Raw genomic sequence first — 13402 nt, forward strand, 5'->3', positions numbered from 1 at the left:
TGAATATTGTGTGCGTCAGATTAGGCATTTAAACATGGCCTATCTTGCCTGTGGTCGAGGAGAAAGTTGGTAGTAACAATCATCAACAGAATGGAGATCTTGGAAAAAAGAACAGCTGCACATGTTACTCTGTGTAGAAAACGTTTTCAGATATCTTAGCTTTTTTTTTTTTTTTCCTACCACCAAAGTTTTCAAGTTCATCTTCCCTGGACCTCAAGTTTTATTGTCTGTAGATAAAAGATTGAACCAAATGATCTTTAATGTCCTTATAGCTCAGTACTTCTGTTTGGAGAGGGATGGTTAATTGATTGGTTGATTTTTTTGGTGGGTTTTGTTTGTAAGCAATAAGATAAAGTTAACTGAATAAAGTGGAGATGATCTCACTCATAGATTAAATGCTATGCACCTTTATTTTCCCCATGTCTTTATTGTACAAATTCAAAGCAACATTAAAGCAAGTTGGAGAAAAGTCAAAACGTTCAAGGAGTAGGACTTAAATCAGGCTTTTTAGAATGAGTGGCATATGGGCAAATGAAAGACAGTGGGGACGGCCATGGGGAGTAAGGAGGCAGCACAGTAGCCTCATGCTAAGGGATGTTGAGAAAGTTAGAAAATTGGATTAATAGAAGAGAGACTTGGAATGCCTTGTAGAGTTCCCACTTAATTCTGTGAGCAGTAGAGGACCATGTTCAGGCAGGAAGAGAGGACAAAGTTGTACCTGCTGGATGTCCTCAGAGGCTTGGCAGGGGGTGAAACCAACATGAGCAAAAAGGAAGAGAAGAGGACATTGCTCATAACACAACTGGCACAGGTCTGTATAAAGCGAAGAGAAAGACTGGAATGGAAGGGAGGAGGCTGATTTTGCCAAACAGTCATTATCATTCAATTCGAAAGAATTGGAAAGGATGCTTACAGTTGGAGGGATACGGCAGTTCGGCAAGCCCTCACCTCTCTTTGAGTATCTCTCATAACTGATAAGAGATTTATCTCCAGTGTTCAGTGTAGTTTGCAAAAATGCTTATTAATGAACTGCAGGAGGGATTTCCTATCTTTGTTGAAAACAAATGGGTATTTGAGTCTATGGATATAAACGAAGGCTCATCAGTCCTCTTATTTTAATAGCAGTCCTTGATCTCCACTCTTAAAGAACAGGCATATATCCAGGGCTAATTTTTAAATTCTTATTGTAGGGAATTTTCTTGTATGTGTGACCTCTTTAGTCTTATGTCATTGCTTTCCTCTGGTACTCTTTGTATTTCTTCCTAAGTCTTGAGCTTTGAATTCCAGAATTATTTCAGTATTCTGCCATGTAGGAACATAGAAGTTTGGCTTGACAATGCTGATGACAATTTATATGTCAGGGTGTAACTGTCTGGCATATTCTTTGCTATTTTGCATTCCTTTGCAAAGTATGCCTTTGTTTAGTCTTGAGGGAGTAGGCTTCTCTGATTTTCCATATACTTGGGACAAGATTTTCACATAACTAATAACTGTTCTGCTTGGTATGGAATGCAGATGCTTGCATTTTCACCCAGTTTCTCCAGTTGCTTCTCCATTCCTTTTGCATACTGCAAGGTGTCTAGTCTAATCTGTGATGAAGGATGCAGGCATAGTTTTCATGTGATTTCTAAGAAAAATTACAGGGGTTATGGCAGACAAATTGGGCTTCCTTTCCAATTTACCTCATTCTAAAATCCTACAGTCTGTTTTTGTATTATATTTAGCACATTATAGAAGGCCTGACTGATTAGTTATTATCCTTTGAAGTCATAAAGGCGTTTGTCTAGCAGTGTGCCTTTGAAGCTAGAAAAATGTGTTATAAAAAGTCAGTGTTAAATATTTTTATAATTTTGTACTGAAGTTGCTTTTTGTCATTTTGAATACAGCCTGTATCTTCATTAGATAAAATAGATTTTCATTCACCTGGGAATTTAAGGTGATATGTCTGTGCATGTGATACTCTGATGAATTTTAATACTATATTCCTTATATATAGATGAATGTTTCTTTTTTTTAAATTTTTTTTAATTTTTTTTTTTAATTTATGTATTTGAGAGAGAATGAGTGAGAGAGAGCATGAGAGAGGAGAAGGTCAGAGGGAGAAGCAGACTCCCCAAGGAGCTGGGAGCCCGATGCGGGACTCGATCCTGGAAGTCCGGGATCATGACCTGAGCCGAAGGCAGTTGCTCAACCAACTGAGCCACCCAGGCGCCCTAGATGAATGTTTCTTAAGGAAGTACTTGATACCTGTAAAGGCCACTTTCCACTTGTCTATTTTTGAGAAAATGATCTTTGTGGATTAAAATGTTAACCATAGACATACTGTATCCTATGAAAAAAATATTGTCAACTTAACCCACCCTGGTATCTGGGCTTTTTCTCTTCCCCTGACTTTAGTCCTGAGGTGAGGGTGGCAGCAACCACAAAAGTAATTATGTTGGTCAAAGTCAGCTCAGGAGAATGGTGATAGTGATGGACAACCCCCCCCCCCAGCCCCGGGGAAAGGATGTGGTAGGGACTATATCCTCAACTTTTGATGTCCTCATTTCAGTGCCTCTGCAAGTTCTTAAAAACCCTGTGGCATTCCTTTGCAATGAGGTGGATGGAACTAGAGGATATTATGCTAAGCAAAATAAGTCTATTAGAGAAAGACAACTATCATATGATCTCTCTGATATGAGGAATTTGAGAGGCAGGGCGGGGATGGGGGAAGGGAGGGAAAAATGAAACAAGATGGGACTGGGGAGAGAGACAAACCATAAGAGACTCTTAATCTCAAGAAAGAAACTGAGGGTTGCTGGGGGATGGTAGGGGAGGGATAGGGTGGCTGGGGGACGGACATTGGGGAGGGTATGTGCTATGGTGAGTGCTGTGAACTGTGTAAGACTGATGATTCACAAACCTGTACCCCTGAAACAAATAGTACATTATATGTTAATAAAAATGAAATAAAACAGAATAAAAAAACCCTGTGGCATTGATGTTCATTTGTTTTTATGTTGTTTAATGTTAAACTTTTTATTTTCAACTAATTTGTACTTACAGAAAAGTTGCAAACAAATTTAGTGGAGAAAACAGAATTATAGGCTGGGTAACTGATTAATTTAGAGTCCAGCAACAAAATAGGTATTCAATAAATATTCACTAACCAGCGAGAGTACAGAGGGACTGAACCTGGGGTCTCCTGACTCTTTGTCTTATGACATTTTTGACTGCCCCTCTGAATTTCTTAAGGCTAAAAATTTACTCTACATAAGCATGATTTCCAGCAAATTCTAAGTTATTCTTTGGTAGCTAGCTATAAGCTGAGAAACAGTCTGTTGTTTTGCTGGCTATACGTTTCTTATTCATAAATAACCATATAGTGTGCAGAATGAAAGACGTGCAAACACAATAAAGTCTTTAATGCTGTTGATTACCATTTATTCACTGGTGTTATTTTTATCTTCATAGAAATTGGCCCAGTGACAATTACCACAGATCCCAAGAAATTTCAATATGAACTCAGAGAACTGTATGTTCAGGTAAGTGCTTGCTTTCAGTTTTTTCAGTTTGTTTTAGGGGAAGGGAAAAGCATGAACTTTTATCTGATTTCCCTTATTTTTAAATCCGATAGAAGTCATTGTTGACTTCTAAATTCCAATACCACTTCTTTTTCTCACTTCTCACTTTCTTACTACCGCCTCTCTTGCGTGCAGAATAAATTGAACAGTAGATGTGGGGGTAGGACAGATTGGGTTCACCTTCATCGATGAATCACCCACAGCTGTTGTCATGCAACAGTAGCAGATAAAAGAAGTTTTGGCAGACTATTTGGCCCTCTTAGCCCAAGATATTTCCTATATGACCCTCTACAGGAGTTTACTGAATCCTGCTCTCAGGGAGTCCCTTCACTGAGAATCATAAGGAACAGTTAATTCTTTCCCCTTAACGGAAATGGTGTAATTAAAATAATTTTTATATTCTGTGCTATAAATCAACTCTATAAAATTTTTGACCCTAAGTATAATTCGGTTATGAGAAAAGAAGAATAACACTGGTTTAACTGTTATTCTGAAAACAGGACTTGGGGATAGGGTTAGTCTGTACCTTCTCCTTAGTGCTGCTCTGAGATCATTGTTGCTAAATCCGTTCATTAAAACCACAACAACAAAAACTTGCTCTTTGAGGCTGCTTCACTATGCTATCCTCCATGGATGGTATCTGCTGCAGTCATTTCCAGACATTCTGACCACTCCCCATCATTCCTCTAAGCTTCTGGTACCTGGTTCTTTGGCTACGTTTCCCGTTCAGGGCTGCCACTATTCCAGGGACTTCAGCATTTATGGGAAAGACCTGTTAGAACCTTCTCCCCTCAGTCCCTTGACCTGCTAGTCATCCTCAATAACCTGTTCTTTACTTCATCTCAGTCTTCCATGCACCTTCTGGATCTTATCATCACTAATCCATTCTACCTCTCAAATCACTCTAATTCAAGCATTAGAGCAACAGCAACCAACTGTGCACCACGCTTGTTGGCACAATTGTTTACAACTGTTTCTTTACCCTCATTGACCCCTTTCCTGTCGTCCTGTCTCCCAGGCCATCAGGAGACTTTTCCTTTTCTTTCTTTTTTTTTTTTTTTTTTACTTTCCCCCAATCTAGCTCAGAGTCCTATCATTTCAAAAACACACTTTTTTCTTTCTTGTCCATTGCTTTTCTGTTCAAAAGGCAAACCTTGTTCCCCTCTGACCCCAGTGGTCTGCATTATTCATGCCTGTCCACCAGTGGTCAAGTGCGGTTGAAGTCTAACAACAGGGCAGGTTGTTGATTCCACTATAAATACAAACCCATCTATCTCCACTGGACTCTCAATACTCCCTTGATCTTACTGTATTTATTGGCCAATTAATCTCCCATTTTAGGACACCTGGGTGGCTCAGTAGGTTAAGGCTCTGCCTTCAGCTCAGGTTATGATCCCAGGAAATTGGACTCCTTTCTCAGCGGGGAGACTGCTTCTCCCTCTGCCTGTGCCCTTCCCCCTGTTTATGCTCTCTCTCTCTGTCAAAATAAATAAATAAAATCTTTAAGAAAAATAAATCTCCTGTTTCTCCCAGTGACAATTACAGACCTTGTCTACTATTTTTTTTTTAATATTTTATTTATTTATTTGACAGAGAGAGAGAGAGAGAGAGAGGTCACAAGTAGGCAGAGAGGCAGGCAGAGAGAGAGCGGGGAAGCAGGCTCCCTGCTGAGCAGAGAGCCCCATGCGGGGCTCGATCCCAGGACCCTGAGATCATGACCTGAGCCGAAGGCAGAGGCTTAACCCACTGAGCCACCCAGGTGCCCCCTTGTCTACTATTTTTAAACTTTCATCCCCTTACCCTTTTACGACTGGCTACTTCAGTGAGTTATCTACTCTGAGCAAGTGACCGCACTTACTGTTTCAAATACAGGTACATAAAAATGGCAGCCCTCTCTTCCTCATACCTCAAGTCCACTGACATCCAGTACCCATTCTGTTCTCATTCTTTACTTGATCTCAACTCTTTGGCTTTCTCAGGATCCTAGCTCTCTCAAGCTATTTCTCTCAGCTGCTTAAAAGTTCCCATTTATTCTTTTTTTTTTTTTTAAGATTTTATTTGTTTATTTATTTTTTTTAAAAGATTTTTATTTATTTATTTGACAGACAGAGATCACAAGCAGGCAGAGAGGCAGGCAGAGAGAGAGGAAGAAGCAGGCTCCCTGCTGAGCAGAGAGCCCGATGTGGGGCTTGATCCCAGGACCCTGAGATCATGACCTGAGCCAAAGGCAGAGGCTTTAACCCACTGAGCCACCCAGGCACCCCCCAAGATTTTATTTGTTTATTTGACAGAGATCACAAGCAGGCAGAGAGGCAGGTGGCGGGGGGGGGGGGGGGGGCGGGGAGCAGGCTCCCTGCTGAGCAGAGAGCCTGACATGGGGCTCGATCCCATGACCCTGGGATCATGACCTGAGCCGAAGGCAGAGGCTTTAACCCTCTGAGCCACCCAGGTGCCCCCCCATTTATTCTTAAATATGTCCTTGTCCCTCTAGAAACCAAACCAATCCCAACGAACCAAACCATAAAAAGCAAAACAAAATAAACAATAATAAATCTCTATTTTTCTCAAATCCTCTTATAAATAACTTTTACCCTTCTTAGTTCCTTCAATGTCAAGAAAGTTGTCTGTATTCACCACCCTCATTTCCTCACACCTGTCTCCCCCATTTGCTCCTCTGTCTATACCACTCTAGTCCCCATAGCCCCACACCATCAAGTGGTTGTAGCTGGTGACATGTGATCTCTGTCTTGTTAATGCAGTGGAAACATTTCAGTCATCATCATATTAGAAGGGCATCTTTGTTGTCTTTGACAAATACACCCTTTCCTACACTCTCATTTTTCTTTCTACTTTTCCTCAGCTTCCTAGGCAGCTCATTTCTCTCCACATGACCTTTCCATTGCTCCACCCTTGGTCCTAAATCCTTGCTCTTTGACCTCTATTTGTTATCTTTGTGAATGATGCCTACAATATTTTGGTTATGCTACTAGAAAATCTGAATCATCCTTAATATACCCCTCCCTTTCCCCCCAATATCCAAACCATGAAGTCTTGGTTTTTAACCATCTAAATATTTTTTATATCCTCCCTTTAAGCAAAATCACCCATACCCACATAAATATTTTTAGCCTAGAGTTTTCCTCTAAGATACAGACCCTTACCTTATGTCAGTCTCTGGATGTCCCAATGGTCCTCTACGATGAAACTCACAAATGGGCCCTTTCCATTGCTCCATACTTGATCCTGAATCCTTGCTCTTTGTCCTCTGTCATCTTTGTGAATGATGCCTACAATAATCTGGTTATATTACCAAAAAGTCTGAATCATCCTTAATATACCCCTCCCCTTTCTCCCAACATCTAAACCCTCCAGTCTTGGTTTTTAACTTTCTAAATGTTTTCTATATCAATTGATTTCTATTTCTGTTGGTACTGCCCTAGTCCCAATTACTGTATCTTCAGTCTGAACAAATAAAAAAAAGCTTCTAAGTGATTTTCCTGCATTTATTCTTGCTTTTATTTTCCAGGCTATTCTCTATTCTGTAAACAAAATGATCTCAAAATACATCTCTGAAATGATCTCGAAATACATCTATGCATATTTCCCCCTAATATTCTCTGCTGTCATCCCCACCTCATCAAATTCTTCCCAGGATTTTGAGTGACCTGAGATCTGCCTCTGTTTCAGTCTTCTATAGAGCCACTCTTTGCTCTGGGCTTGGGCTCTGTCCTAGGGGGTTTCCACAGAGCCTCCCCTTGTGTGTATCCTCACCCATCTCCCAGTGGCATTTTTGCACATGCTCTTCTCTTTGGATGGGAAGTTCCTGTCCTACATCCTGCCTTCAGTTCCATGTTCCCTTAACCCAATTTGAAATCCTGTATTCCAAGTCTAATCTTGAGTACCACTTACTCAGAGATCCTTCCCTGTCCTCCAGGCTAGGTCATATATTGCTACCTCTCTCCATTACAAAGTAGTTGGGATTTCACATTGAAGAACCATGTCTGATTTAGTCATCATTACCCTAGTAAAATGCATGGCATATAGAACATGCTTACTCTTTGATAAATAAAGAAAGATTGAATATACCAACAGAGTCCAAGTTGAAGAGTTGAAATTTAATACTTTGAAGTTGAAGAATTGAAGTTTAATACTTTGGTTTCACTATTGGGTGAATGACTTGATTTGTAACTGTGTATGTAACTGTGCATGATATGAGCATAATTGGGGGAAAGGGTGAATAAGTCAAAGCTTGGCATTACAAATATGTATTCAGTCATGATTCTTTTATTGTGCCTCTCTCTATAATTTTTAAATTATACACTAAAATAAACTATATTTCATGAGAAATCTCAATAGATTTCCATAGTTATCCCTTGGCTCTTTTTCTCTTTTACTAAATTTATTCTGATTATTTTTTCCACTAATAATCCCCCATTTCCTTTCTCTTATACCATGTCATTCTTTTTCAGTCTTTTCTTGATACTTAGAATTTACTTTTCTATCACTCAATATAGCAAATTCTTTGCCACTTTAGGTGTCCAGATCCTCTGAAAAAAATCTTTCTTTTTTATTTTTTTTTTTAAAGATTTTATTTACTTATCTGACAGAGAGAGATCACAAATAGGCAGAGAGGCAGGCAGAGAGAGAAGGAAGCAGGCTCCCTGCTGAGCAGAGCCTGATGTGGGGCTGGATCCCAGGACCCTGGGATCATGACCAGAACTGAAGGCAGAGGCTTAACCCACTGAGCCACCCAGGTGCCCCTGAAAAAAATCTTTCCATAAAAATTTCCATCCTGTACATGAATTATGGGAATTAGAAATTATACTGTCCTGGTTGCTAAAATTTTTATGTTGCTTTATTCTGCTATGAACTCCTGCGAGTAAGAGCCTTGTAGCTCTCATTGGGCTTCTTGATCCACCCGTGGGGTAACTGGTATATGCACTAGAGTAGACTTAAATAGATGTGGAATAAGTGGATGTTATATGAAGCTAGCCTCTTTTAAAAATACATATTTAACAGTAAAAACTATATATAATATTATATTATTATATTTATATATATTAATTATATATCATTGTGTATTATGTAGAATATATATAATATATATTGTATATGTTCCTTTATACTCCTTGACCCCTGTCCTGTATATATATTATATATATAATATGTTATCAATATTATAATTACACAATTAATATTATATAAATATAATAAAAACAAATATAATTTAAACTTACTTGACAGTACAAAGAATGACTTAAAAACCCAGTTATCAGTTTTCATTACATAGAGATTCAGAAGGGCCAAGGAATGGAGATTTTTAGCTGATAGAATATTAAGAAAGGATTTACTGTATTCATTTTTTTTTCCTATGCAGAAGTGCAGCTGAGCTCTATTCTTTAATATCTGACTAGAATGAAAATCCCTACATTCTCAATGAGGCCTGGCACTGGCACTTCCTGACTTCCTGCCTCTCCCTTTCTTTTGTTCTGAAGGATCTTCAAGGAGTGTGCTTATCCTCTGTGCTCCATTTGTCTCCAGGGTGAAGGATCAGGATTCCTGGCTCATACTCCATTGATTCCCTCCCTAGAGCCCTGGTGCAGCACCTCTGGAATTGAGCCTGACACAAGTACTGCATAGGGTTGTATCATGTCTCTGCTCAAAAAATTAATCTTTCTTTTCTTTCCTCCTGGAATGAAAGCTGATGTACATTTTTCTGGAGGTTTTCTCTGGCCTGGCTATATCTTATGGGGTTTATTTTTGCATTGTCTTGGGATCCAAGAGGATGCTTAAGTAGAACAACCAGTTTGGGAAGAAAACAAATATTTACTTTTGCCCTTTATTCAACATTGGGCATTGTTACAGGCATTGTTACATTTTAAATGAGTGGCAAGATTTTTCATTAAGTAAGGGTCAGGTATGAAAAGACTCAAGGCTACATCATCACTTAACCCCTAATCTGAAGAATATATTTTGTTTTCTCATCAGTGTTTGCTTAGAGAATATTTTCTTATTTCATAAGTCAGCCTAGAAGCTAAACTCCACAAATTTCATGAAATTTTAGCACGAGATACTAAATTTTGTTTTGTATATAATTTCCAGACCCCTCTTCAGTTCTCCTTCTACCATTTTTAGTGACTCCCTGAAAATCACTGGTATCTTGAACAACAAGAATTGCTGTCTTATTAAAACTAACTCAGCTTTGGGCTGCTGGGTGGTTCAGTCGTTAAGTGTCTGCCTTCCGCTCATGTCATGGTCCCAGGGTCCTGGGATCGAGCCCCACATCAGGCTCCCTGCTCGGCAGGAAGCCTGCTTCTCCCTCTCCCACTCCCCCTGCTTGTATCCCCTCTCCCACTGTCTCTCTTTCTCTCTGTCAAATAAATAAAATATTAAAAAAAAAAAACCTTAACTTAGCTTGTAAAAATTTTTTTAAACTTACTAATTTTTTTGCATTTGTAATAGTTTTGAAAAAAAGAAAAGTAAATTTAGTTTTAAGTAATTTAAATAATTGGCTGTTAATGTTACACTAGGCTTGGCTATTTTTTTTAATAGAGGTATAGGTAACTTGAAAAGCAATTTAAAATTTTCCAAGAAAAAATTAGAAAAAAAAATCACTAAACTTAAATCATTAAATTTATAACATTATTTTCATTTTCCTTTGTCATCTTTCATTTGGAATACAAGGGAGTAACTTGAAAAGCATCTGAGCTTTCTCTCTGGGGAAAAGAAGGGAAGACAAATGTCAACAAATGGTATTCAAATCACAGAGCTTTGGGAATTAGCATCCGTGTAAATATGCAGTGCAAAGTCCTATCTAAGGTCACATTCTTTATAGGAAACTCTAAACCTTTTTGATTTTTAGAAAATGGTATAGCAGCGATATGCTTTTAAGCCTTTTATCTATATCTTCTTTTTAAAAAGATTTTATTTATTTATGGGGGGGGAGCAGAGAGAGAGGGAGAAACAACCCCCTCCCTGCTCCGCGCCACCACCGTGGAGCAGGAAGCCTGACTGACCCTGCGGCTTGATTCCAGGACCTGGAAACATGACCTGAGCCAAAGGCAGATGCTTCACCAACTGTGCCACCCAGGCACCCCCTATCTATAGGTTTTGTTTTTGTTTTTGTTTTAAAGAACAAAAAGCAATTAGTCAAACATTTGAAATGTAAAGAAAAAGAAGTTTTACAATAATCGAATTATTGTTAAAAAATACTTTTTTTTTCATATAGATAGTTGGTACCTAAAACTGGAAAGCTTCATGTTTCCTTTGCAAAGTCTGTTAGTAAAATTGACCTTAAAAAAGAAGATATGAACAGACACTTCTCCAATGAAGACATACAAATGGCTATCAGACACATGAAAAAATGTTCATCCTCACTAGCCATCAGGGAGATTCAAATTGAAACCACATTGAGATACAACCTTACACCAGTTAGAATGGCCAAAATTAGCAAGACAGGAAACAACATGTGTTGGAGAGGATGTGGAGAAAGGGGAACCCTCTTACACTGTTGGTGGGAATGCAAGTTGGTGCAGCCACTTTGGAGAACAGTGTGGAGATTCCTCAAGAAATTAAAAATAGAACTTCCCTATGACCCTGTAATTGCACTACTGGGTATTTACCCCAAAGATACAGATGTAGTGAAAAGAAGGGCCATCTGTACCCCAGTGTTTATAGCAGCAATGGCCACGGTCGCCAAACGGTGGAAAGAACCAAGATGCCCTTCAGCGGACGAATGGATAAGGAAGATGTGGTCCAAGTACACTATGGAGTATTATGCCTCCATCAGAAAGGATGAATACCCAACTTTTGTAGCAACATGGACGGGACTGGAAGAGATTATGCTGAGTGAAAGAAGTCAAGCAGAGAGAGTCAATTATCATATAGTTTCACTTACTTGTGGAGCATAACAAATAACAAGGAGGACAAGGGGAGTTAGAGAGAAGGGAGTTGGGGGATATTGGAAGGGGAGGTGAACCATGAGAGACTATGGACTCTGAAAAACAATCTGAGGGGTTTGAAGCAGTGGGGGGTGGGAAGTTGGGGGAACCAGGTGGTGGGTATTGGAGAGGGCACGGATTGCATGGAGCACTGGGTGTGCTGCAAAAACAAGGAATACTGTTATGTTGAAAAAAATAAATAAATAAATAAAAGTAAGGAACGTCATGCTCCCAGTTGAAAAAAAAAAAAAAAAAGCAGGAATGAGAGTAAAAATACGTAGAATGGCATCATCACATACCAACAAGATAGGAAGAAGATTATTATTGCAATTCTTTAATAGAAGCAGAAGTATAAATAGGCAAACTGCAGCAGGCTGAGGTTAAGAGGAAAAAGTGTTTTGCTGTAGTGTAGGAACAGGTGATGTCAGGATTAATACTTGCAAAGGTAAGTATGAGAAACCATGGCCAGACAGGCCAAAATGGTTAAAAAGAGGAGGACAGGATAGTGCTGATTTTAGAAGAGCAATATATGATGATAATTTTGTATACACTTTATCTAATTTCTAGTATTCTAAATCATCTAACTACATAAAAGTATACTTTTTATTTCTAGATTTATAGGAAAATCTATATGAATTTTAAAACCCAAACTGATTATAACAGAAAGAAATTAAGAAAAAGCAAAAAAAAAATGACTAGAAAAGAAAAGGGAAGGGATTATAGGTAAGTGCAGATATAGACACACTGTAAAACTATGAAAGATGTAATTTTTGTTTTTAGTATTGGCCTTGATTCAACTGAAGACAGCAGTTTTGTTTCTATTTAAGTTTTCTTTCTCACAAATGCATATATATAGAAGTATATAAATTCAATTTTACAGGAGGAATGGCATGTATTTAATTTAGGGAAAAAGGTGAGATATGGCATCCAATGCATGTAACTCAGAATACATGTAAAAGCTTCAAGAATAGTAGAACCAGTGTCCTGCCTAAAGTAAGGGCTTGAGGAATGTTAGCTATTATTACTACCTGCAGTACCCCGAAGTTTTTTAATGGGAAATAATACCCAAAGAATCCTGCCATAAATGACCAGCAATTGTGGAGTATGTGCCTTGTGATGGTGCACATATTTTAAAGTCATTCTCTCAATTCACACCCACAAAAATATTAATATTCCTTTTTACAAATGAGGATACTCAAGCATTGAGATTTTGGTAATAAGTCTTCATCAGATCATCAAACTGGCAAGGAATAAAGCTGGTGTCAAAACTAGAGGTTTTTAATGCCAAAGCCAGTGTCCTTTATCACTCTGCTATTTTCTAAATATTGATTTAAGTAACCTAATTACACTAACCAAATTGATATTTATTTATAGAATTTGTCTTTGTATTTTATTTCAAAGTGGGGGTGTAGAGAATTAAAGACAGATTTAAGTCTAGGCCTGGTCTCATCCTCAATGAAATGAATTTATTCCTTGAAGGTTTTGGTTTTCACTGCTGCCTCTAATCACTTTGAGTAATTGGCTCCCCTGAATTTACTGAGTAGCAAATGATAAAGTTAATTATAAATAAAATTTATTTCTATTGCTCAACATATGTTCTCATTACTTACTCTGGTAAGCTTATTTAAGTATTACCTCACAAACACCTTGGAGAGACACGAGGACGAGATGCCCTTTAAGGTACTGAAAGGTAGTGTTCATACTGTAGTTGTATTTGTAGGTGAGGTTTTGATTATTTTTGTTAGAGTTGAAACATCTTGCAGTTTGAATGAAACCCCTTTTAGAACTTTGGTTTGCTGCTGGAGTTTTCTGCTAGACCATGTGAATTCTCTGAGGGACAAATAATCCTAAATCCTCAGAGAATAAAGAAAAGGGAGGGCCCTGAGTAGAAATACTTGG

At 38.4% G+C, this 13402-nt stretch overlaps 1 protein-coding gene across 1 annotated transcript in view; it reads left to right on the top strand.

The window, feature by feature from the left end:
• LOC111150763 (hemicentin 1) overlaps window positions 1-13402 on the top strand; it is a 471859-nt gene that overhangs the window by 104446 nt on the left and 354011 nt on the right. The window contains exon 2 of the mRNA XM_022508355.1: window positions 3454-3524. Within this exon, the coding sequence (XP_022364063.1) occupies window positions 3454-3524 (71 nt within the window). The remainder of the gene's footprint in view (window positions 1-3453; window positions 3525-13402) is intronic.

Source organism: Enhydra lutris, unplaced genomic scaffold, assembly GCF_002288905.1.
Source record: "Enhydra lutris kenyoni isolate GAN:26980312 unplaced genomic scaffold, ASM228890v2 scaffoldscaffold24, whole genome shotgun sequence".
Lineage (NCBI taxonomy): Eukaryota > Metazoa > Chordata > Mammalia > Carnivora > Mustelidae > Enhydra > Enhydra lutris.